The sequence below is a fragment of the Oryctolagus cuniculus genome, chromosome 2 (genome assembly GCF_964237555.1).
Source record: "Oryctolagus cuniculus chromosome 2, mOryCun1.1, whole genome shotgun sequence".
Classification (NCBI taxonomy): Eukaryota; Metazoa; Chordata; class Mammalia; order Lagomorpha; family Leporidae; genus Oryctolagus; species Oryctolagus cuniculus.
Window position 1 is genome coordinate 88,874,351 of NC_091433.1, and position 24,852 is coordinate 88,899,202.

A 24,852-nucleotide genomic window follows, 5' to 3' on the forward strand; every position below is an offset into this window, starting at 1 on the left:
TGAAGCTAGGAGCCAGGAACTTCCGGGTCTCCCACGCTGGTGCAGGGGCCCAAGGACTTGGGCCATCTTCTGCTGCTATCACAGGCCATAGCAGAGAGCTGGATCGGAAGTGGAGCAGCCGGGACTCGAACTGACACCCATATGGGATGCTGGTACTGTAGGCGGTGGCCCCCTTGGATTTTGAACATTTACATTTAATTCAGTTTGATTGGTAATATGTTTGAGTTTATACTATTGTGATATTTTTCTATCACAGTCTCCCATGTGATATTGTAGGACTTTCTATATATTTCTGATTTTCTGGCTTTTGTGCTCTTGTTGTCATGTATTTTACTTCTACATATGTTATAGACCTGACAGTTAACAGCTGGTTATTTTGCTTTGGTCAGTTAAAGAGATTTAAAAACATTTTAAAAGATTTAAAATTATTTTTACGTACCATATGGTTACAATTTCTAGTGTTCTTCATTTCTTTGAGATTCATTTAATTTCTGCTTAGAGGATTTCTTTTGACTTTTTTTTTATAATGGCAGGTTACCATTGAGAAATACTTTTGGCTTTTGTATTTGTGATGAAGTCTTTGCCTTTCTTAAATGATAATTTAGCTGAGTAAAGAATTATAAGGAACCAGTCCCTTCTCCCCACCATCCCACTTATAATAAGATATCCCTATATTGTCTTCTGATTTGCATTGTTTTCCCTGAAAAATCTACTATAATTCTTTTCTTTGTATTCAGTGTCTTTATGTAATCTATCTTTTATTCTCTCTTTGTAAGATTTACCCTGTTTCTGACTTTTAGAAATTTATTGTAACGTGTCTGGATGTGCCTGTAATTTTTTGAGCTTTTTTTGTCTGTTAAAATTTTTAGCCATTATTTCTTCAAATATATTTCTTTTCTTTCCTTTTTTAAAAGATTGATTGATTTGTTTGAAAGAGTTACAGAGAGAAAGAGAAAGAAAGATATATCTTCTAGCCACTGTTTTACTCCCCAGATGGCTGCAATGACCAGGGCTGGCCAGGGTGAAACCAGGAGCCATCTGAGTCTCCCACATGTTTTGCAGGGTCCAAGCACTTGGGCCATTTTCTGCTGTTCTTCCCAGGCCATTAGCAGGAGCTGAATCAGAAGTGGAGCAGCTGGCAAATTAACCAGCACCCATATGGTGTGGCCAGGGAGCTCTGGTCAGTGCTCTAGGTGGGGCTAATATGCAGTGTGACAGAAGGCTCTCAATGTCTCAGGTAGCAATTGCTGCACTTTGCTCTGCTAGCCTGAGTCGTCCGCAGAGAGGCAGAGACATTTCCAGAGACAGCTGCCTGTGGGTTCTCCACCTAGGTGACTTGAGCCCGGGAGCCTGATGTGTTGAGGGGCTGGGGCACCTCACAGTCATACGTGGCTGCCCAGCCCCTCTCAGTCCTCCCAGACAGAATGAGAGTCAGTGGAGACCGTGGATTTCTCCCTCTGCTGGAATCTCTGGATCACACACATGTAGGAGAGCCTCAGACTGAATGTTACCTTCTCTGTGCTGGTTGCCAGGTGTGTGATGTGGTACTGCTGAGAAGGTGGCATCTTTGTCCCAGCCAGTTTCTGCAGCTTCTGCTTCTGCCCGAAACAGCACCCACCCTCAGCCAGTTGCCGAGTGCTTTTGTCATGGGGAGTAGGGTGAGAGAAACGTACTCTGTTTTTTTCCGACTGGGTCAGCAGGTAACCCTACCCTCCTTAGGACTCCAGGCCAGACTCAGGCCACACTCTCATGCAACTACATCGCCAGTGGCCCAGGCTACTGCAGGCTGATCTCCCCTCACACCCAGGCTGGTGTTTTACCTGGCTCTCGGCTGCTGGGGTTGTGTGTTTACTCCGTTTTCCTGTTGCATGTGTGTGTGGGGAGCAACTCGGACTAGACTAAGTTACTGGAATTAAGACTTATTCTATGCATCTGCTCTCCCACAATATGGCGCTGGGAGAGGAGTAAACAGCTTCTACGCAGCTGTCTCTCGCCAACTTGAGTGATGACCTGCAGGAGCTGATCCTGCTCCTGATTGGAGGAGAGCAGTGTACTCGGCGTGTGGGTAGCAGAGTTGGGATTGGTGGAAGAGGACTATAAAGGAGGAGAGAGACAACATGCAGCAGGAACATCTAAGAGGAACACCTGAGGAACATCTGAGCAGCCCCCGAGAGAGCCGGCCGGCGGTGTGCCGCTCCCCCGTGGAAGTGGAGAAAGTGGCAGAGGGAACCGCCCTTCCACAGAGGTGGAAGGGTCGGTAGCCAATCTGGGAAGAACCAGCAGCAAACCCGGGAAGGGCCGAGCAGACAAAAGAACAGCGCAGGGTCCTGTGTCATTCCTCCGCGAAGAGGGGGAGCGACATGTGTGCACCTTCCACACTGCTCCACAGTGTTCTTCCTCCTGTAGAATTTCCATTGCAATTTTCTCTCTCCTCACTCTACTCTGAGAATGTACTAGCAACCCTGCCCCCCCCTTTTTTTACATTATTTACCCTTAGCCTAGAGCAGTATACCCTTCCCTATTCCGCCATCTTGAAATCCTCTCCATGTACAAAGTGATCAGTAATCAATTAACTATTTGAGGGTAACCCTGTATGGATCTTCAGATTCTAAGTAGCTCCTTTCCTGTGGTACTTTGCTCAGTGAACTCTAACAACTTTGTCTTCTGCACTATCTCTTCAACCCAAGATAGTAACTTGGCTTTGCTTGTGTTTCCACATTCCCCATTGAGGTCTGTTAACTCTCTCTAACCAGTAAACTGGGGCAATTTAAGAGTCACCTTATTTCAATTTCTGTTTAACGGGAGTCATTGTTTTTTGTTCTGTCATTGCTAATTCTTTAAAACTGGTGTTTCATATATTTTGTCTGGCTGTTTTAGTTTAGTTGATAAATCTGTTACTACATCTTGGCTAGATGTGAAAGTCAGAATTATGATTGTTAATAACTGTGTATTCTGTCAGGTTGCTGTCCTGTAACTTGATTTAGCTGTTTTTAAATTATTTAACATTTGGGTTGTTTCTGTACTTTTGATATGCACTGTTAACAAATATGTATTTTTTTTGTCCAGTTGAAGGATAAATTGCCAATAATGAGTTTATTTAGTTGAAGGGCATAATAAGTCTATTTGTGGTTATTGATAAAATTTCCAAACAAATAATACTGTGGTGAATTGCTGCCCATAGCCTGAAGGTACCAGTTTCAATACAATCTTACCATTTTTATGTTGGGTACCTGAATTTAAATTTATCTACCTATTAGTAATTATGAAATGCCATAATTTTTTGTGTGTTTTTTTTTTAAATTGAATGTGTCATATAATTTTATACTTGTATTAGAAATTTCTGGTCCTTCTACAAACTGAATTATGAGGAAAATTTTAGTTTATCATTTCTTTATTTCTCTAAAGAACACAAAACAGATAAGATTAATGATAATTAATGACATTTTCAAAAGTTATAATGATACTTAAAATCCAGGAGACATAAAAATAAGATTGATAACTTCAACTATAAAAGATAATAAACTGCTGCACAGAAGAAAGTGTAATACCATTAAAACAAATGACAAAATGGGAAAATATTTCCAACTCATATCACAGACAAAGCTCATCTCCATAGCATATGGAGTTTTTAGGATCTAAGAACAACAAAATCAAATGTCTAATAGAATAATAGTGAAAGAACTGAGCTGAGAAAAAGAAATAACTGTTTTTCCTTAAACACAAAAGGTGCTGAACTCAATAGTATTAAACAAAAATATATAAATGGAATTTATATAATAAATAATTTTTCAGCTACCAGGTTGGCAAAAATCCTTCAGCTTGGCTCTGTGAGTGAGGCTGTGTGGAATTCTTATGTATTGTTTGAGGGTGTACTAACTTGTAGCCATCACAGTGGAGGACCATTTGATAACACCTTATAAAAATGATGAACACCTGCATCCTTTGATATAGCAGTACTGCCTTTGGCATGTTCTGTAATCATAACTGTGTATGATATGATGTGTATAAAGTTATGGATTATACCATATTTTTTATAGTAGTGAAAGATTGAAAAATAGAAGTATCTGTTAGTGGAGTACTAATTAAAACTACAGAATATCTTCTGGAAGTTTGTGTAGAAAATGAGTATGCCCTCTGTGGTTTTGAAAGATATATAGATAGGTGAAAAAAAAAGTGATGTGCCAAATAGTGTTTATCATATGCAATTTTGAGGGATTGCTGTTAAAAATTCATTTCTGTATTGCTTAAATTTGCAAAATATAAGATTATACAAGAGGCTAATGAAATGGTTATTTTTGTAAAGGCAAAAATTGGGTGGTCAGGCATGAAGCACGAGAAGACTTCCCAGTGTATTCAGTTTATATCAGTTTATTGAATAATGTGAAAATTTATAATTACTCAGAATGTTCTGGGTAGTATGAGTTAGTATGGTGACCATTCTTTCACATTTCATCTCTCTAGAAAAGAATACTGCTCTGAGGGATGGACTCCTGGTGTTCTTCTTCCTCATTGTTCCCCTCATTGGATTGGCTGCTTTTGTCTTCATTAAGAGAGATCAACTGTGGAGAAGCTACTTCAGAAAGAAGAGATCACAAACATATGAGTAGATAGATGTTTTAAATCTACATTAATAATTTAACGTTTTAGTGATGATGGATGTATCATGGGGATTGTCAGTCTTAGAAATGGGGCACTATTCTTTTGAGTTGGTTAGTATGTTTTAAAGGGTAATGGTGGCTAAGCATTTTCACAGGGAGGGGAATCAGCCTGTCTGCTGAAAAGGGCCTCCAGAACTAATTTTGCTTAATGTTGATTTCTGAGATGTGATTTGTGATTCCTAATTAGAGACTGAAATATGAGATAAGATAAGTAAATGTTGAAAATTTTCTTGTCTTTATTTCCTGTATCAGTTCTCATACAGGACAGTTTTTAAATTCTCAGTTTTGAAAACAGATTTTGTGAATTTTAAGCTTTTAAAAAATAAATTTTGAGGTAGGTTTGTGGCATGGCATTTGAGACTCTCCCATCCTGCATTGATGTGCCAGTTTGAGTTCTCATCTAGCTTCCTGTTAATGCATTTTGGGAAGCAGCAGGTAATCCACCTACATGAGAGCTATGGATGGAGTTCCAGGCTCCTGGCTTTAATCTGGCACAGAACTGGCTGTTGCGGGCATTTGGGGAGTACACCAGAGAATGGAAGATCTCTTGCTGTCTTTTTCTCTGCTTGCCTCTCAAATAGATGAAAAACGGGCAAAAAGAACATTTGATGAGAAAAATTAGGAAACACTATCCTAATTGACCAAATTTTATTTCTTAGAATTTTATTTATTTACTCTATATTTATTTAGTTATTGAATTTATTTATTTAATTAACTTATTTAATTATAAACTGTGGGGAGCAACTGGGAGCAACTCAGACTAGACTAAGTTACTGGAACTAAGACTTATTCTATGCATCTGCTCTCCCACAATATGGCGCTGAGAAGGGAGAAACAGCTTCTACTCAGCTGCCTCCAGTTCAACCAATAAACTGTAGGACCTGCTCCTGATTGGAGGAGAGCAGCGTACTCGGCATGTGGGTAGCAGAGTTGGGATTGGTGGAAGAGGACTATAAAGGAGGAGAGAGACAACATGCACCAGGAACATCTATCTGAAGGAACACCTGTGCAGCCCCCGAGAGAGCCGGCCGGCGGTGTGCCGCTCCCCCGCGGAAGTGGGGAAAGTGGCAGGGGGAACCGCCCTTCCACGGAGGTGGAAGGGTCGGTAGCCAACCCGGGAAGAACCAGCAGCAAACCCGGGAAGGGCCGAGCAGACAAAAGAACAGCGCAGGGTCCTGTGTCGTTCCTCCACGAAGAGGGGGAGCGACATAATGGTGCCGTGACTCGGATAGGAAGCCTAGGCAGGGTTTAGTGTCGTTCCTCCACGAAGAGGGGGAGCAACATAAACTGTGGTTAATACTTTTTCATATTGTGAGGGTTAGATGTGGAAAGCTAGTAGAAATGTTGTAGGTTTCAGCTTTCATTGTGATCATTATCACCACCATTACTGACTTTATTTTTCAATATGTGTAATAAATCATGTGTAAATGTTTTAATATTATTTTAACCCAAAGGTTGTTGTATCTTTCAGATCAGATGGCAAAAATCAAGCAAATGTTTCTAGACAGCCAGTGAGTGTTCCTCGGCATGTATCTCCAGTGACGGCTCCTAGAGAAGTTGTAAGTTTAAAATGGAAAGTTCGTATTATTTATTATGTTTGAGGATTAAAAATTAGAGTTATATACAAATAGATAGAAATATTGAACATTGGATTTCAGCATTGTTCTAGGTGGTCCCTGTGTTGAAGGAATTCTAGCAGAGTCCCTGGCTCAGAACATATGGGAATAGAAATCTGGAAATTAAGAACAACGTACCTTGAAACAATATTGGGAAATGATACAGGATCTATGATACCACTGTTTTTGCCCTATGTTCACTTGTCTTTGTTTTTAATACCTTGTTTCACTAGGGCTTGTTCTTAATGACTTGGTGTTGAGTTTCTGGACAGATCTAATCATCTCAGCATTAGGACTAATCGTCGCTGTTTCTGAGAATGTATTAGGGATGATCAGCATAGTGATATAATTTAACTGATACACGTGGATTCCTATGTAATATATATGATTTTCCACTTGTAAACTTTTACAATGTTTTATTTGATATTTTACACAGCTGAAGTGATTGTTCATTGTGGTTTTGATTTGCATTTCCCTGATGATTAGGGATGTTGAGCCTTTTTTTCATATACTTGTTGGCCATGCATGTGTCTATTTTGGTCTTTTGCCTGTTTTTCATTGATTTATTTGTGTGTGTGTGGGGGGTTGATAATTGATTTACTTATATTCTTTCCTTTTTTTATTTTTAATTGAGAGGTAGGGTTATGGACAGTGAGTGGGAGAGATAGGGAGAAAGGTTTTCCATCTGCTGGTTTACTCCCCAGATGGTCACAATGGCCAGAACTGGGTTGATCTGGAGCCAGGAGCTTCTTCTGAGTCTCCCACAGGGATGCAGGGGCCCAAGCACTTGGGTCATCTTCTACTGCTTTCCCAGGCCGTGGCAGAGAGCTGGATCAGATGAGAAGCAGCCGGGACTAGAACCAGCGCCCAATATGGGATGCCAGCGGTTCAGGTGGAAGATTAACTTACTGTGCCACAGCGCCAGCTCCAAGTTATTTATATTTTTTGTGTATTTTGGATACCAACTCCTTATTGATGTGTGTGGTTTGTAAATATTTTAACCCTTTCCACAGATTAGCTCTTTCTTCTTTTGATTGTTTTCCCTTGCTTTTATTTTGGTACACTACTGTTTGTCTATTTATGCTTTTGTACTCACCAGTGAATTTTAGGATTTTTTTCCTAGTTTTATGAAGAATTTTGATGATTTATGAAGAATTTCAAGAATATTGCTTGAATATGTAAATCTCTTTGGGTATTATGGACTTTTTAAAATAATATCAACTTTCTAATCCTTTAACTTGAGATTTCTTTTCATTTCTTTATGTCTCCTTTAATTTCCTTTGTCAATATTTTATAGTTTGTGGTGTACTGTTATTTTTGCTACTTTGTTAAATTTATTCAAAATGAATTTTTTTGTAAGATAGTTTGTTTTAGTGTGTAAGTGCTACTGACTTTTTGTCCTGCAAGTTTACTGAATTTATGTATTAGTTCTATAAACTTTCGAGTGGAGCCTTTAGAATTTTCTATATATAAGATCTACCAACAGGGACACTTTTCCTTTTTCCTTTATAGTTTGGATGCTTTTTCTTGCCTAGTTGTTTTGGTTAGAATTGCCCATACTATGTTGAATAGAAATAGCAACAATAGGCTTATTATTTATATTAGAGGAAAAGTTGTCAGTTTTTCACTGTTGATTATGATATTAACCATGGGCTTGTGAAATGCAGCCTTTATTTTGTTGAGGTTTATTCTTTATATACCTAATTATTGAAAGTTTTTATAATGGAAGGATATTTACATTTGTTGAATACTTTTTATGTCAGTGTCTCGTTTATTTTTTATTTAAAATAATTCAAATACAGAAAAGTATGAAGAAGAGTTCAATGAATACAGTTTTTAAAATTTTACCACACACACACCATTTTTCTTGAAAGCAGGGATAAATATAATAATGTCTTATAATGATTCATGACAAATCAAAGTTAGGAATGAAAGGTATATTATATTATGAGTACAATTCAGTGAAGACATTTATAAATATCTGTATTCCAAATAATATGACATATATTAATTTTGAAATAAGTTTTTATATATACACATACACACATAAACTTCTACATATGAGAGAAAGTGAGGTATTTGTCTGTATCTGATTCATTTAACTTAGCGTCATGATCTCCAGTACCACCCATTTTGTTGCAGATGTCACTATTTCATGTTTTTTGTGCCTGAAAAATACTTCATCATGTGTGTATGTCACATTTTCTTTATTCACACCAGTTGATGGTTATCTAGGTTGATTCCACTTCTTTGCTATTGTGTATTGGGCTGTAATAAACTTGGTAGTGCAGGTTATCTCTTTCGTATGCTGACTTCATTTCCATTTGATATATTCCCAGAATTGCGGATAGCTGGATTTCGCCAGTGGATTTCCTAGATCCATTTTTAGTTTTTCAGGGAACCTCCACATTGTTTTCCATAATGGCTGTGTTAATTTGCATCCCACCAGCAATGCATTATGGTTCCCTTTTCTCCACATCCTTTCCAGTATTTGGTATTTTTTGACTTTTTGGTAATACCCATTCTAACTAGAGTGAAATGATACCTCTTGTAGTTTTTATTTGCATTTTGCTGATGGCTGTGATCCTGATCATTTTTTGATGTGTTTATTCACCATTTGTATTTCTTCTTTTTTGAAAGATAATTTATTTATTTAAAAGGCAGAGTGATGGGAGAGAGGCAGACACACACACACACACACACACACAGATCTTCCACCTGCTGGTTCACTCCTGAAATCCTGGCAACAGCCAGAGCTGGACCATGCTGAATCCTGAAGTCCTCTTAGGTGGGTGGCAGGGACCCAAGTGTTCGGACTACTATCTACTGCTTTCCTAGGTGCATTAGTGGGAAGCTGGATTGGAAGCAGGGGAGCCAGGACACAAATTGGCACTATAATATGGGATGCAGGCATTGCAAGAAAGCAGTGGCTTAACTCAGTGCCCCACAATGCCTGTCCCTGTATTTCTTTTGAAAAATGAATATTCATATCCTATGTTAATTTTTAAAGTGGATGTTTATTTTGTCCTTGTTGAATTTCTTGAGCTCCTTGTATATTCTGGGTATTAATCCTTCTTTATCAGATGTATAGTTTGCAAATATTTTCTTCCTCTCTATTGATTGTGTATTCACTTTGTTTCCTTTGCTATGCAGACTTTTTTTTTAGTTTGACATAATCCCATTTATCTAATTTATTGCTTATGCCTTTGGGGTCTTATCCAAAAGATGATTGCCTAAGCCAGTGTTTTGGAGTGTTCTTCCTATGTTTTCCTCATATAGTTTCAGGTCTTATATTTAAGTATATGATTCATTTTGAGTTGATTTTTGTATGGAAGGTAAAGTAGGGGGTCTTGCTTCAAACTCTCAGCTTTTTCCCATTCATTGTGTTATTGGCTGTTGGTTTGTCATGAATAGCCTTTATGATTTTGAGGCATATTCCTTCTATAACTGATATGTAGGCTTTTTGTTTTACTATCATGAAGTGGTGTTGAATCTTACCAAATGCTTTTTTTGTATTTATTGAGATGACTATGTGATTTGTGTTCTTTCTGTTGATTTGATTTATAACATTTATTGATTTGTGAGTGTTAAATCACCCTTTGCATCTCTGAGATAAATCTCACTGTCTTTAGTATTTTCTCCTTGCTTTAACTTTTTGACAGTTTGACTAGAGTCTGAATTGGACAATAACTTTTTTGGTTGAGTCTGCTTGGGGTCCTTTGAGTATCTGTATCTGTTGTCTTTGTCTCTTTCAAGACCTCAGAACATTTCAACCTTTTAGCAGGTTCTCTGCACCCTTTTCCTTCTCTTTTCTTCAGGAATCCAAATAATACAAAAATTTGGTCATTTAATGGTATTCCATATTTTACTTAGACTTTTTTCATTGTTATCTTTTTCTTTTTGTCTGATTGGGTTATTTCAAAAGTCATGACCTCCAGGTCAGAAATTCTTTCCTCACTTGTTCTATTCTACTGTTAAAGGTCCTTTTTTTTTTTTTTTTTTTTTTTTTTTTTTTTTTTTTTTTTAAGATTTATTGATTTATTTGAAAGAGTTACGCAGAGAGAGAGAGAGGTCTTCCATCCGATGGTTCACTGCCCAATTGGCTGCAACAGCTGGAGTTGCGCTGGTCTGAAGCCAGGAGCCAGGAGCTTTTTCTGGGTCTCCTACACAAGTTCAGGGGCCCGAGGATTTGGGCCATCTTCTACGGCTTTCCCAGGCCATAGCAGAGAGCTGGATTGGAAGTAGAGCAGCTGGGACTTGAACCAGCACCCATATGGGATGCCGACACTGCAGGTGGTGGCTTTACGCACTGTGCCACAGCACCGGCTCCTAAAGGTCTTAATAGTGTTTTTTAATTCACTAGTTTAAGATTTCATTTCCAAAATTTCTGTTTGGCTCTTTTAATGATTTGTATCTCCTTATTGAATTTTTAAATTCATGTCACTCATTGATTTATTCATTTCTTTTATCTATCTGTATTCTTTTAGATCACATTGAATTTCTTTACAATAATTATTTTGAATTCTGTCTCTGGTAGTTCATAGCTTTCTTTCAGATCAGGATCTAATTCTGGAAAATTATTGAGTTCTTTTGGAAGTATCCTGCTACTTTGCTTCTTTATGTCTCCTGTGTTCCTATATTGATGTCTATGCATCTGCTGTAATAGTCCCTTCTTCATGGTGCAGGTTTCATTGGAAAAGAGTTTATGGTTTAGGTATAATGGACGATATAACCTGTCTTGTTTCTTTGGCTTTGTTTTAAGGTGAGCTCAGAAGTGTAGCCTCTGAGTGATGTTTCTTTTGCTTTAATCAGTGTCAGCTTTGTTTATAAGTGTCACAATGGTCTTGTCTGCGGTAGTTCATAGGAGTAGAAGTGTGACTTTGAGGTGAATGTGTGTTTCCTATAGATGGTTTGTTTTTTCAGTCCACAGGGACTTTGGTGTCAGCTACAATGGGGTTTGTTCTTCATGTGAGGAGGGCAAAGGGGCTGTCTCTATGTCCCACTGGAAAGCCTGAGTGATATGTGGGATTGGCCAACCAAAAACTGATTTTAGTACTCTGTGATGTGAATGGACCCTTCTTCTGGTCTTGCTAGGTGAATGCAACTGGTACTAGGACTTAAACAGCACTTGTCCTAGGTTTTTGGAGATGTGAACTGAATCCTACTACAACCCTACAGGGTGACTACAAGGTATACAGGAGATTTGTCCTGGCAGGTATATACCAGAGAGGTAGAAAGCAGGCAGGTTCTTCCTTAGGTCCACTGGGTAGATTCCAGTGTGTTTGAGGAAATCAGTATATATTGTTATCATGCTGGTGTTGCAAGGTGCAGTGGGGTCTTTACCCAGATCGTCCATTGCTGGAGTAAGGTGTTGGGGATAGTGGTAGTCACCTGTCTGAATTAGAATAATAGTGATAGAGTACTCCAGATCCTGTGAGTGAGAATTACTCCAATACTAGCATCAACAGTCCCTGTTCTGCAAGGCACAAATGATATTGCTCAGTTCTTAAGGGGCATACAAGGGTGATGCTTGGGTTTTTCCCCCTGAGGTTGCCAGTACTACGGGCTAGAAGATGCAGAGTGGACTTCCTCACATGAGGACTGGATGTTTTTTATGGTCTGCTGCTCTTGGTAGCTCCAAGAAGCTGAGGGAAACCCTCTGGATCATGTAGAACATAGTTCCGGGATTTGTGTGCAAAATTCCCACAGTTACAGAATGCAGGGGTTCTGTTCTCCACCCTGCATATTTCCATCACTCTGGCTATGATATATTCTGGTAGCAGAATGACTATCAGCTGTGAGTCTAGCACCTGTGGTGGTGGAGGAGGAGAGGGAGGCATTGTGGCTTCCTTCTTGGAGCCAAGCAGTCACAGAGACCCCAGGCAGCTCTTCCCAGGCTGGAGTTAAAGTCAGTGGGTGACTGTGGAGCCAAGCAGTCACAGAGACCCCAGGCAGCTTCCCAGGCTGGAGTTAAAGTCAGTGGGTGACTGTGGAATTCTCCCTCCGCTAGAGCTGTGAGTGGTGGGGATTAACCAAGTCAGCCATGGCGCCGGCCCCTCCGTTTCTTTATTCTGACACTAATACATTATCAGTCTTTTGGGGTATCATATTGCCTTGTTTATTGATATTTTTTGTGTTTCTATGTTAAATTTTGTTTCTTTCACTTTTGGATGATGGTTTTTGTTGAAGGCTTTTTTTCTGAAGATATGCCTTTAGATATTGGTTTGATAGCCTACTTTATCTTTAGCTCTGGTTGGGCACTGTAGTAGTCTCTATATACCTTTGTGTGTGTGTGTGTTGGGGGGGGGGGCGTGTGGGTTATAGTTGCTGGTAGCAGTAGTTCAGTGTGGTTGCTGGAATTCCTGTCACATTGTTCTATTGACTTCACCCAGTGGAGGTTCTGGAGTTAGGATCTTCTCAGGTGTTGAGAGCAGGTCCTACAGGAGAGTTGGGGTGTGGGCCACCCTCCATGGGCTGCATGGGATGAAATGCAGAAACCTCGGGCCAGAGTTGCAAAGGAGAAACAGCATACTAGCATTGGAGCAGCATAGAAACTTAGCAGCCTCTGTGGGAAGCTCTGGAGTCCTGAGATACATGCTGAGCTTAGGCAGAATACAGAAAGTCTGGGCCTGGGTCTCCAGCATCAGATTTGTACCCTTGGCCAGGTGTGGCATGGACAGCCCAGGCTAAAGCCTTGAGTAGTGTACTGTGTGCTGCACTGGGCAGTGCTTGCCCTTAGGTAGCACACTGTGTGGGACCAGAAAGCCCAGGCAGCTTTCTGGGTGGGGCATAGAAATTCTGACTCTGGTCAGTGGGAGGACCTGGATCCCTGTAGTGTAGAGCTTATTCTGTAGACACTTTGCTGTGCTGGTGTTGGGTGCTGGCTGGTTCACTGTTCAAAGTGTGTTTGCCCTCCCAAATGTGCACACTGTCTAGAGCATGTACACACTTCACTTTTTTAAAAAGATTTTATTTGTGTACTTGAAAGAGTTACAGAGAGGCAGAGGCAGAGAGAGGTCTTCCATCCTCTGGTTCACTCCCCCAGATGGTCGCAACAGCTGGAGCTGCACTGATCCGAAGCCAGGAGCCAGGAGCTTCTTTCAGGTCTCCCACACAGGTGCAGGGGTCCAAGAACCTGGGGCATCTTCTACTGCTTTCCCAGGCCATAACAGAGAGCTGGATTGAAAGTGGAACAGCTGGGACTCGAACCGGTTCCCCTATGGGATGCTGGCACTGCAGGGGCGGCTTTACCTGCTACGCCACAGCACTGGCCCCTACACTTATTATTGTGTACTTAGACCTTACTGCAGAAACCATCCTTGTGCAGATGGAGCTCTGAGCCTCAATATGTAGACCGGGCAGATATATGAGAACTCTGACCCAATTGTGGTGCACTCAGGTTTCAGCAACGATGAGCAATGTTTTGAGTGACTGGGGAAGGGGAGTCTGGGGGAAGAAACTTATCCCTAAGATAAGAGGGGATATAAACTCCTACCTCTAGGATCCTAGGGACTGGATATCCTAACTGCCCTGCCTCCACTGTACCCTGGGGTGTAAAGTGCTGTGTGGGCTATGGTGCTGTGGTTGCCTTTGCTCCGCTGGGCCCAGTTGGTACTTTGAGTTTCAGTCAACTTGCTAGACTTAATGTGTTCATGGGGTCTCTGCAAAGGAGATATGCAAGAACCTCTGTCTCCTAGTACAGTATGGATTCCAACAGTGACTCCTTACTCAAGATGGTGCCACCTTGCTGTGTCCCATGCTTTGAGGGTTGGGGGAGGGGACAGTGTGGTTTCCTTCTCTGAAACAAAGTAGCGGTGAATTTTCCAGGGAGCTTTCTTTACTGAGTTGCTGGTCTGTGCTGACTAGATTCCCCTGTGAGAAAGACTGCCTGAGTATTTGGGCAGATGAGTTCATAATTTCTGTATCCTTCTCACAATCTGACCTCTTTATTGTTATATCACACCGCCTTTTGCTAGAGTTCATGTCAGTTTTTTTTTTCTGGTGTTGAGTATTGCTATCCTTGATATCTTTTTTTATTTGCTTTAAATGGGTATGTTTAGCTTAATTCATGATAGGAAAGGGCTTACTATTGCCATTTTGTTATTTCTTAATGTTTTGTAGCTTTTTGGACCTTCTTTCTTCTCTTTGTTGTTTTGTGTCTAATTTTTTTTAATAATAAGTTTTTTTTATTATTATTAAGTTGAAATAGTGAGAGAATGAGAGAGCTCAAGTTCCCACATTCTGGTTCATTTCCCAGATGTTCACAATGGTTGGGATTGAGATATGTAGAAACTGGGAGCCAGGAGCTCAGTCCAGATCTTCATGAGGTTAACAGGAACCCAAGTACTTGGACCACCACTGCTGCCTTCCTGGATCTTCATTAACAGGAAGTGAGGCAGGAACAGGAGGTAGATATTAAATCCAGCTACTTCATTATGGGGTGTGGGTGTCTTAACCAGTGGTTTCAACTGCTAGGCCAAATGCTTTTCCCAATAGTGATACATTTTGATTGTCATTTATCTTTGTGCGTATTCTTTTGGTATTTTCTTTGTGATTACCATTGCAATTACATGAAACATCTTAAAGCTACAAGTATGTATTTTAAACTGATAACTTCAAGTATAATCAAAAACTTTTTATATCCCATTCTTATGTTATTGCTGTCCCAGACTACCTTTTTGAAATACATACCATTAACATAGATTGATAATCATTTTTATGTTGGTTGTAAAGATCTAGTAAAATTCAAAAGTGTTATACATACTCAGAATAGTAAGATTATATTTTGTAATTTGTCCTAATAGTTTTTATTTATTTATTTTATAAAATTCCATATGAATTTTAGCATTGTTTTCTTTAGATCTGGAAAACTGTTGTTGATATTTTGATTATGTTACATTGAAGCTATAAATTGCTTTGGGTAGTATGGACATTTTCATGGTAGTAATTCTTCCAAACCATGAGCAAGGAAGATTTTTCCATTTTTTTGTCTTCTATTTTTTCTTTATTGTTTTATAATTTTCATCGTAGAGATCTTTCACATCTTTGGTTAAAGTTATTCTAAGATATTTAAATTTTTTTTTTTTTTAAATTTTTTTAGCTGTTCTGAATGGGACTGATCTTACAAGTTCTTTCTTGGCCAGACATTGTCTGTGTAAACAAAGGCTATTGATTTTTGTGTGTTAATTTTATATCCTGAAACTTTACCAAACTCTCATGAGTTTCGGTAGTCTGTTAGTAGAGTCTTTTGGTTCCCCTACATTTAGAATCATGTCATCTGGAAACAGGGAGATTTTTACTTCCTCCTTTATAATTTGTGTTCCTTTTATTTCTTTTTCTTTTTAAAAAAAAATTTTTTTTTGACAGACAAGTTAGACAGTGAGAGAGGGAGATAGAGAAAGGTCTTCCTTCTGTTGGTTCACCCCACAAATGGCCGCTATGGCCGGCGCACTGCGCCGATCCGAAGCCAGGAGCCAGGTGCTTCCTCCTGGTTTCCCATGTGGGTGCAGGGCCCAAGGACCTGAGCCATCCTCCACTGCCTTCCCGAGCCACAGCAGAGAGCTGGACTGGAAGAGGAGAAACTGGGACAGAATCTGGCACCCCAACCGGGACTAGAACCTGGGGTGCCAGCGCCGCAGGTGGGGATTAGCCAAGTGAGCCACGGCACCGGCCGATTTGTTTTTCTTACCTAAAAGCTGTGGCTAAAACTTCCAGGACTATATTGAATAGCAGTGGTGACAGTGGTCATCCTTGTCTAGTTCCAAATCTTGTTGGAAATGCTTCCAATTTTTCTCACTCAATGTGATGCTGGCTGTGGTTTGTTAATATATTGCTTTGATTGTGTTACAGAATATTCTTTCTGTACCTAATTTGCTTAAGGTTTTCATCATGAAGGATGTTGTATTTTATCAAATTATCTTTGAATCTATTAAGATAATCACATGATTTTTATCCTTTAACTTATTAATGTGATGTATGACATTTATTGATTTGCATATATTGAACTATTGCTGTTTACTAGTGATAAATCCCACTTGTTCCAGGGGAATCATCTTTCTGTGTTGTATGATTCAATTAGCTAGTATTTTCATGGGAATTTTTGCATCCATGTTCATCAGGGATATTGGTCTATAGTTGTCTTTCTTTGTTATATCTTTTTGATTTTGAATGAAGGTGATGCTGGCCTCATAGAAGGAGTTTAGGAATATTGCCAACTTTTCAGTTATTTTAAATAGTCTGGGAAGAATTAGAATTAGTTCTTATTTAAAAGTCTGGTAGAATTCAGTATTGAAGCTCTCTAGTCCTGAATGTTTCTCTGTAAGGAAAGTCTTTATTACTGATTCAGTCTCCATCTTGGGTTTTGGTATGTTTAGGTTTTCACTGTCTTCATGACTCATCTTTAGTAGATTGTATGTGTCCAGGAGTCTATCCATTTTTTCCAATTTGTTGGAACTTGGCTGTTTGTAGTAATTCCTGATGTTTGTTTTTATTTCTATGTTATCTGTTGTTGCATCTCCTTTTTCATGGCTGATTTTGTATTTGGGAGTCTTCTACCTCTTTTTTGGGGGGAGGGTGTTTGTTGAGTCAATTTTGTTTATTTTTTTTTTTCAAAGAACCAACTCTTCATTTCTCTGATCTTTTGTATCTTTTTTGTGTTCAATTTTTTTATATCTTTTCTAATTTCAATTATTTCTTTACTCCTACTAATTTTGGGTTTGGTTTGTGTTTTTTTCTAATTCCTTGAGATGCATTGATAGCTCATTTATTTGATGCTTTTTCAATTTCTTGATGTGGGCACTAATTGCTGTAAAGTTCTTTTGACACTGGTTATGCTGTATTGCACAAGTTTGATATGTTGTGTTGTCATCTTTATTCTTTTCCAGGAATTTTTTTTATTTCCCTTTTGATTTGTTCTGTGACCCACTGTTCATTCAGTAGTGTGTTGTTCAGTCTCCATGTGTTGGCATATTTTCTAGTGACTCTTGAGTTGTTAATTTCCAGGTTCATTCCACTGTGCTCAGAAAAGATACATAGTATGGTTTCATTTCTTTTTTTGAATTTGCCTAGATCTGCTTTATGGCCTAGCATATGGTTTATCCTAGAGAAAATTTCATGTACTGATGAAAAGAATGTGTATTCTTCAAGTGTGGGAATGAAATGTTCTGTAGATATCAGTTAGGTCCATTTGGTCTATTTTTTTTTTTAACTTTTATTTAATGAATATAAATTTCCAAAGTACGGCTTATGGATTACAATGGCTTCCCCCCCATAAAGTCCCTCCCACCCGCAACCCTCCCCTTTCCCACTCCCTCTCCCCTTCCATTCACATGAGGATTCATTTTTGATTCTCTTTATATACAGAAGATCAGTTTAGCATACATTAAGTAAAGATTTCAACAGTTTGCTCCCACACAGAAACATAAAGTGAAAAATAATAGATGATTTTTTTTAAATGATGATGAAATCAGATCAGACCTATTGTCATGTTTAATCCCAGTGAGAGTCAAGTTGGGAATTGATAATTTCTTCTTCTTCTTCTTCTTTTTTTTTTTTAACAGAAGATCAGTTTAGTATACATTAAGTAAAGCTTTCAACAGTTTGCACCCCCATAGAAACACAAAGTGAAATATACTGTTTGAGTACTCGTTATAGCATTAAGTCTCAATGTACAGCACATTAAGGACAGAGATCCTACATGAGGAGTAAGTGCACAGTGACTCCTGTTGTTGACTTTACAAATTGACACTCCTGTTTATGGCATCAGTAATCTCCCTATGCACATTTGGTCTATTTTTAGATTAGCTCTGTTTGTTGATTTTCTGTCTAGTTGATTTGTCCATTGATGAAAGTGGGTTGTCGAAATCTTTCATTATTATTGTATTGGAGTCTATGTCTCCCTTTGAATCCATTAATTGTGGTGGAATGAGAAAGCCGTGCCAAGATGGCGCTGGCGAGTGAGCATCAGTTACTCAGGAAATGGTGGTAGAACCCACCTGGCAAAGAAGCCTACCTAGCAACAGGCAGTGATTGGTTAATGCATAAACTGCCCCTTGACTGAATTGGCTGCCTCAGCTACATAAGCTGCTGCACCAACTGAAATAAACAAGTCTACAAGCTGCTTGCCTCTAGCCTGCTTTCATTTGACTTCCTGGTGTCTGTGTTGTGACTCTGTGCCTCTTGCCCCCACCACACTTCTCTCAGAACGAATCCACAGCAACAATTAATAGTTTTTTAAATAGCAAGATGCCTTGCCATTGGGTGAATATACATTCACTAAGTCACATCTTACTATTTGTCTGATATTAATATTACTTCACCTGCTCATTTATTTTTGCTTTCCATTAAAGTTGAATATCTTTTTATATGTTTTTACTTTTATTCTCTGTGCATCTTTGTTGGTGAGGTGCGTTTCTTGTAGGCAGCAAATAGCTAGCTGGGTCTTGTTTTTTTAAGTCATTCAGCCAGTATATGTCTTTTAATTGGAGAATTTAGGCCATTTACATTCGTGGTTACTATTGATAAGTAATGACTTGGCCCTGCCTTTTTTAATGTAAATATTCCTATTGGCTTTTTTGGGTTTCTTTTGTACTTTTACTAGGATTTTTTTGAGCCTTCAGATTATTTCTTAATGATGACTATATTTCTGTGTTTCTGTGTGTAACACATCCTTAAGGTTCATTTGTAAGGCTGGATGAGTGATGACAAATTTCTTCTGTTTCTGTTTGTTGTGGAAGGTCCTTATTTCACCTTCATTCAGGAGATAGTATTTTGGGTTGATAGTTGTTTTAAATACTTGTACTATGTCTCTCCATTCCCTTCTAGCCTGAGGGTTTTTGATGAAAAAATCAGCTGTCAGTCTCATTAGAGATCCTCTGAAGATACTCTGGCATTTCTCTGGTGCACATTTTAGAATCTTTTCTTTATGTTCTACTCTTGAAAGTTTGACTATATTGTGTCATGGTGAAAATCTTTTGTAGTCCAGTCTATTATGATTTCTGTATGCTCTCTGTACTGGGTTGTCCCTTTGTTTCTCCAAATTAGAGAAGTTTTCTGTAAGTATTTCACTGAATATATCTTCTAATCCATTCTCTGTTTCCACACCATCAGGAACTCCTAAAACCCATATGTTGGGTCATTTGATAGTAGCCCATAAATCTCAATCACTGGCTTTTTTTTTTTTTAAGATTTTAATTATTTATTTGAGAGGTAAAGTTACAGACAGTTAGAGTATGAGACAGAGAGAGAGGCCTTCCATCTGCTGGTTCATTCCCCAAATGGCTGCAATGGCTGGAGCTGGGCTGATCCTAAGCCAGGAGCCAGGGAACCACCTCTGGGTCTCCCTTGCGGGTGCAGGGGCCCAAATACTTGGACCATCTTTCCCTGCTTTCCCAGGCCATAGCAGAGAGCTGGATTGGAAGAGGAGTAGCCAGGACTAGAAACGGCACCCATATGGAATGCCGATATTGCAGGCAGAGGATTAACCTACGGTTCCACAGCACTGGCTCCTCAACCACTGTTTTTTTCTTATTTTGTCTTTTTTTGTTTTTTGGTCTTAAAAATTTCCAAAGATTTGTCTTCTAGCTTGGATATTTTTTATTCTGCCTCACCAAGTCTGTTGTTAAGGTTTGCAGTGTATTTTTTTATTTCACATATTGAAATTTTCATTTCTAATATTTCAGTTTTATTTCTCAATCACTATCTCACAGGAAAATTTTTCATCCATATCACATGTGGATTTCTTTAACTCATGACTTTTGTTCTTATTGCTCCTGAAGAATCCTGTGATTATTCTTTTGAATTCTCTTTCAGGCATTTCATCAATCTCTTTGCCTTCACATTCCTATAATGAAATGTTGTGTTCCTTTAAGGAAGTAGTATTTTCCTCCTTATTCTTGTTTCTTATATATCTGCATTTATTTTTAGGCATTTGTGGAAACAGTTGTTGTTTTTCTCCACTAATGGGTTTTCCTTATGAACTATACTTCTGTAGCTTAGTAGAGTGTCTGCTTCTTCAGTGAATACCCAGAGGCATGGTTTGGCTGTAGCCAGGGAGCTCTGGGCAGTGCTCAAAGGTGGAGTGAGAATCCAGGGTGAATGCCAGGTTGGGCATGGTAGATCTCCTTTATTGTCAGCAGGGGGGTGTGATCATACCTGTTGGTTTAATCACAACCTCACCTCTTCTCTGCCAATGTGATAACTGCCTGGGTTAGCCCACAGTGGGTACAACTCTCACCCACTCTGGTGCATATACCGTACAAGGATGTGTGCAATCCCCAGTGTGAGCATGGAACCCTTTGCAATGACCCACAAGGCAGTCAGGGGGCTCTGAGCTTCTGATGCTAGACACAGTGATTGCCCAGAGACACAGCACACAAGGCTGCCACAGTCATGGGGTACAGAGGATCTCCTCTCAGCCCTGCAAGCCTGCCCCATCCATGGAGAGAGCAGTGAAGTTCTCAGAGACAGTTGCCTATGTGTGCTTCACATTGGCATTCTGAGTCCCAGAGCCTGTTAATAAGTTGTAAGGATGTGAGCACCTCACAATGCTAAATGGGTGCCCAGCTCTTGTGAACCCTCCTAGCCAGAGTCAAAGTCAGTGGGAACTGCGGATTTTTCTTTATGGTAAAATCCCCTGGTTATGCTCTGAGAGCATCACAGCCTCTCCTGGTGCCAAGATGGTGCCTCTCCCCACTGGTTGCCCGGCACCGTTGAGTGGGGATGGAGAGAAAGAAATGTGCTTTTCCTTTGCTATATTAGGTGGGTACCTTGTTCCCCAGCCAGGGCTTCAGATTGGAATCAAAGTGTGGTCTACATGGTTCTCATGCAGTATCACCAGTGGCATGGGCTGCCTGTAGTCCCTCTCCCACCTCACTCACATTAGCTAGTGTTTCTTCCAGCCCCTAACTGCAGGGTTCATGTGTGGTGTCCCTGCTCACTGCTGTGTGTCTGCTCTGTCCACACTGCTCTACAGCATACCTCTTCTTTCTGTAGAATTTCTGCTTCAAACTTCTCTCCAAGTCATCCCTGGGAATGCACTTCCTGTGCTATGTTTCCCTGGTCAAAATCAGCACATTTTTTCCTCCTATTCAGCTATCCACCTGGGGGTGGTTCAGGCCGAAGCCTGGAGCCTAGAATCCGTCCAGGTCTCTCTCATTGGTGGGAGGTCCTCAAATACTTGGGCCATCTTCTGCTGCATTGAGATACATTAGCAGTTAGCTGGGTCTTTGACCAGCACTCTGCTACAGGATTCTGAAGTTACAAGTGGCACCTTAATCTGTTGTGTCACAACGCTGGCCCCTACCTTTGAGTTTTATATTGTCATGTGATTTTATGTTGCAGTTTATTGTCCATCCTCTTTACTTTTTGCTTCTCTGCTTCTTTCATTTTGAACATCCCATTTTTGGATTCTCTGATACTTTGTTCTGCCCGGTCATGTCTGCTGGTGAATCCCTGTAGTGAATTTTTCAATTTTGTGTTGTATTTTCAACTCCACAATTATCCTTTAATTCTTTTTCATAGTTCCTGTTTCTTTGTTGATATCATCATTTGGCATACATAATTCTCCCTATTTTGTGTAGTTGTCTCTATGTGCTGTCTTCTAATTCCATGAATATCTTTACGAAATGAGAGTCTATCAGCTAATTAATGTGTCTATCCCTTTATCAAATCACCATTCTGAGAAGTAGAATTTGACTGTACCTTTAAAGTGCTATTACTGTGGCTGGGTAGAAAGGGACGCAGACATTTTCTTACATCTCTTCTCCATGTTCATAGTACATGCAAATCATTTAGATATGGGGGTGGGGGATAGCAGTTGATAGAAACACAGGAGTCAGATAGTGCTCAAGGTTCCCCAACACTGCATAGTTTCCCTCTTATAAATCAGAGCTTTAGTGTTTAACAGTAGATTATAGAGACCATCTTGGTCAAAGTTACTTAATCATGAATTTAGTAATTCCACCTGATCTTCCCTAACTTACTCCAATATAATGTGATCAGTGGAAAATGTTTTAGCTTTGTACTTTTTTGAGAACAAGTTATACAGTCTCCCTTTGTTGTAAAACTTTTTACCTCCCTTTTTCAAGGAAGAATATAATGGATTCCCAAATCAAGAATTACAGATTAATAGTATTTATAGTACCTACTAGATACTAAATAGGTTTAAACCTCAGCAATAAACTTAGATTTTATTCAAGTTATATTGATAACAGAAAATGTTATATTTTAATACAGTTGGTTTTAACCAAGATTAGTATAGTTTATTGTTATTGACTAAAAAGAATAAAGCCTTAAGAGAATTAAGTATCCCAAATTCAGTGATAAAGATATTTTGAATAAGTAAAATGTCTTTTAGTAATCTGTCATGTGACTTTAAATGTATTAATGAATTTCATAAATAAAATGACAAACTGTATGGAAATATATTTATGATGACATTGTCATAATAACCTTTAAATTTTGTTTTCTTTTTAGCCTATATATGCAAACAGATTTCCAGTACCAACCTATGCAGCCAAGCAACCTCAGCACTTCCCATCAAGGTCTGAAATGAATTTGTTTTAGATTGTTTGGCCAGAATAAAGCCTGGGGATTATTAATGTCTAATACTTTCCCTGGGGGAGGGCAGTGTAAAGATACTGATTGGGACATTCCCATCCCATATCAGAGTCCTGACTCTGTGTTGGATCCCTGCCACCCAGATGGGAGACTGGGATTAAGTTACTGGCCCATCCTGGGTTGTTGTAGGCATTTGGGGAACCATCAGATGGAAGATCTCTTTCTCCTTTTCTAAGAAATAAAATAAATTAATAAATGAAAATATTAAAAAGGCCAATATAATTAAAAATAATTTCTTTTATATCTAATTTAGACTTGAGTATTTAGGTTATGAACTTGAGGGCAAGTTTAGATAGAACACAGTTTGCATAAAGACTTTAAAATATTTTTTAAAGATTTATTTATTAATTTGAAAGAGTTATATAGAGAGAGATGCAGAGGCAGAGAGAGAGAGAGAGAGAGGTCTTCCATCTACTGGTTTAGTCCCCAGATGGCCACAACAGCTGGAGCTGCGCTGTCTGAAGCCAGGAGCCAGGAGCTTCTTCCAGGTCTCCCACACAGGTGCAGGAGCCCAAGGACTTGGGCCATTTTCTGCTTTCTCAGGCCATAGCAGAGAGCTGCATTGGAAGTGGAGCAGCCTGGTCTTGAACTGGTGCCCATATGGAATGCCGGCACTGTAGGCGCGGCTTTACCTGCTACACCACAATGCTGGCCCCTAAATTTTTTTTCATAACTTGTCATGTTAGTACAGTGTGAAAATGGTATTTAAAGAAGCCTGAGCAACACATACAATCAACTGTTGCTGCAGCCTTTAATGTGTGTGATTCAGAAGCAAAGTCTTTTGAAATAACCAGCGGTAGGAGTACAGTTGGGTTGGGCCAGCCTTTCCATTGAGACCAGTTTGGAAAATGATGAGTTAGAAAATAAGTGGTTTGCAGGTAGTGGAGACAGAGGAAGAGAGCAATTGTGGGGAAAGGTCCAGTAGAGGAGGAAGTCTAGTGATCCCAGATTTGGGGCCACTATTCTGTCATTAATGGGTCCACCTTTTTTGAAAGTGATAACCAAGAGGCTAGGAAGCTGATGTGTACCTTCAGCAAACTCACGGGTAGTGGACAAACACTGGAATCCTGCCAAGAAGGAAGTACCCAGGCTTTGTCTTGGAATCCCAGGGGTAAGAGGGAACTATACCCTTAGCTGATTTATGTGATTTTTTTTAAAATGTTTATCTCCTACTAAAAAAAGCCAGATATAAAACAAAAGAAAGTGTTATGGAAACAAGAAGTAATAGATCATAAAAATAGAAGGTATCAAGTTAATAGTTGTGAGATACTGACTTTAAAATAACTATTAGGATTATATCACAAAAGTAATAGTTAAGATTGAGAATTTCAGCACAGAACTGATATTTTAAAAAAGGAATCCATGTAAATTCTAGAATTGAAAAACTTAACTGAGATTAAGGACTCAACGGATGGGTTTAAAATCATAAGGAAAGGAGAAAATTTATTGCTACATTTTGCATTCCATAAATACATGTGACCCCTCCCAAACCAAAAGTCCTTCAAGTTACAGTTACATTGCAACACTGAGGAGTGCCCTCACATGTGATCTTTATTATGCAGTAAGAGTACATTGAACTCCAACTGAAGATGGAGAGAATGTATAAATTGTGAGACACATATTTACCCCAGGTGGTATTCTAGTGTGGTGGAGTTACACTAAAATTGGTTGTGTATAAGAACTAAGAGAGGTGAGTATACAAGTAATAGCCAGTAAAATTCTGAGTAGCTGTTATGTTTGAGGGAGGAGGAATTTCAGCTCTATGCTTGTAAACAAAGAACTAGGTTTACATTTAGCAGTAATTTGCTGCCCTTATATTCAAGCAGCAAATAAAGTGTAATACATGTGGTGGTCCCAACTTTCTTCTGAATTTAAATTTACAGTGTTAAGCATGTAAACTAGAACCTTCATTATTAAGGAGTAATATTAATTTAAGGTAGTTATTCCATTTTAGACTCTTA

At 39.2% G+C, this 24,852-nt stretch overlaps 1 protein-coding gene across 1 annotated transcript in view; it reads left to right on the top strand.

Moving 5' to 3' along the window:
* ADAM9 (ADAM metallopeptidase domain 9) overlaps positions 1–24,852 on the top strand; it is a 136,191-nt gene that overhangs the window by 109,819 nt on the left and 1,520 nt on the right. The window contains exons 19-21 of the mRNA XM_002720772.5: positions 4,462–4,603; positions 6,130–6,217; positions 22,748–22,815. Coding sequence (XP_002720818.1) covers positions 4,462–4,603; positions 6,130–6,217; positions 22,748–22,815 — 298 coding nt within the window. The remainder of the gene's footprint in view (positions 1–4,461; positions 4,604–6,129; positions 6,218–22,747; positions 22,816–24,852) is intronic.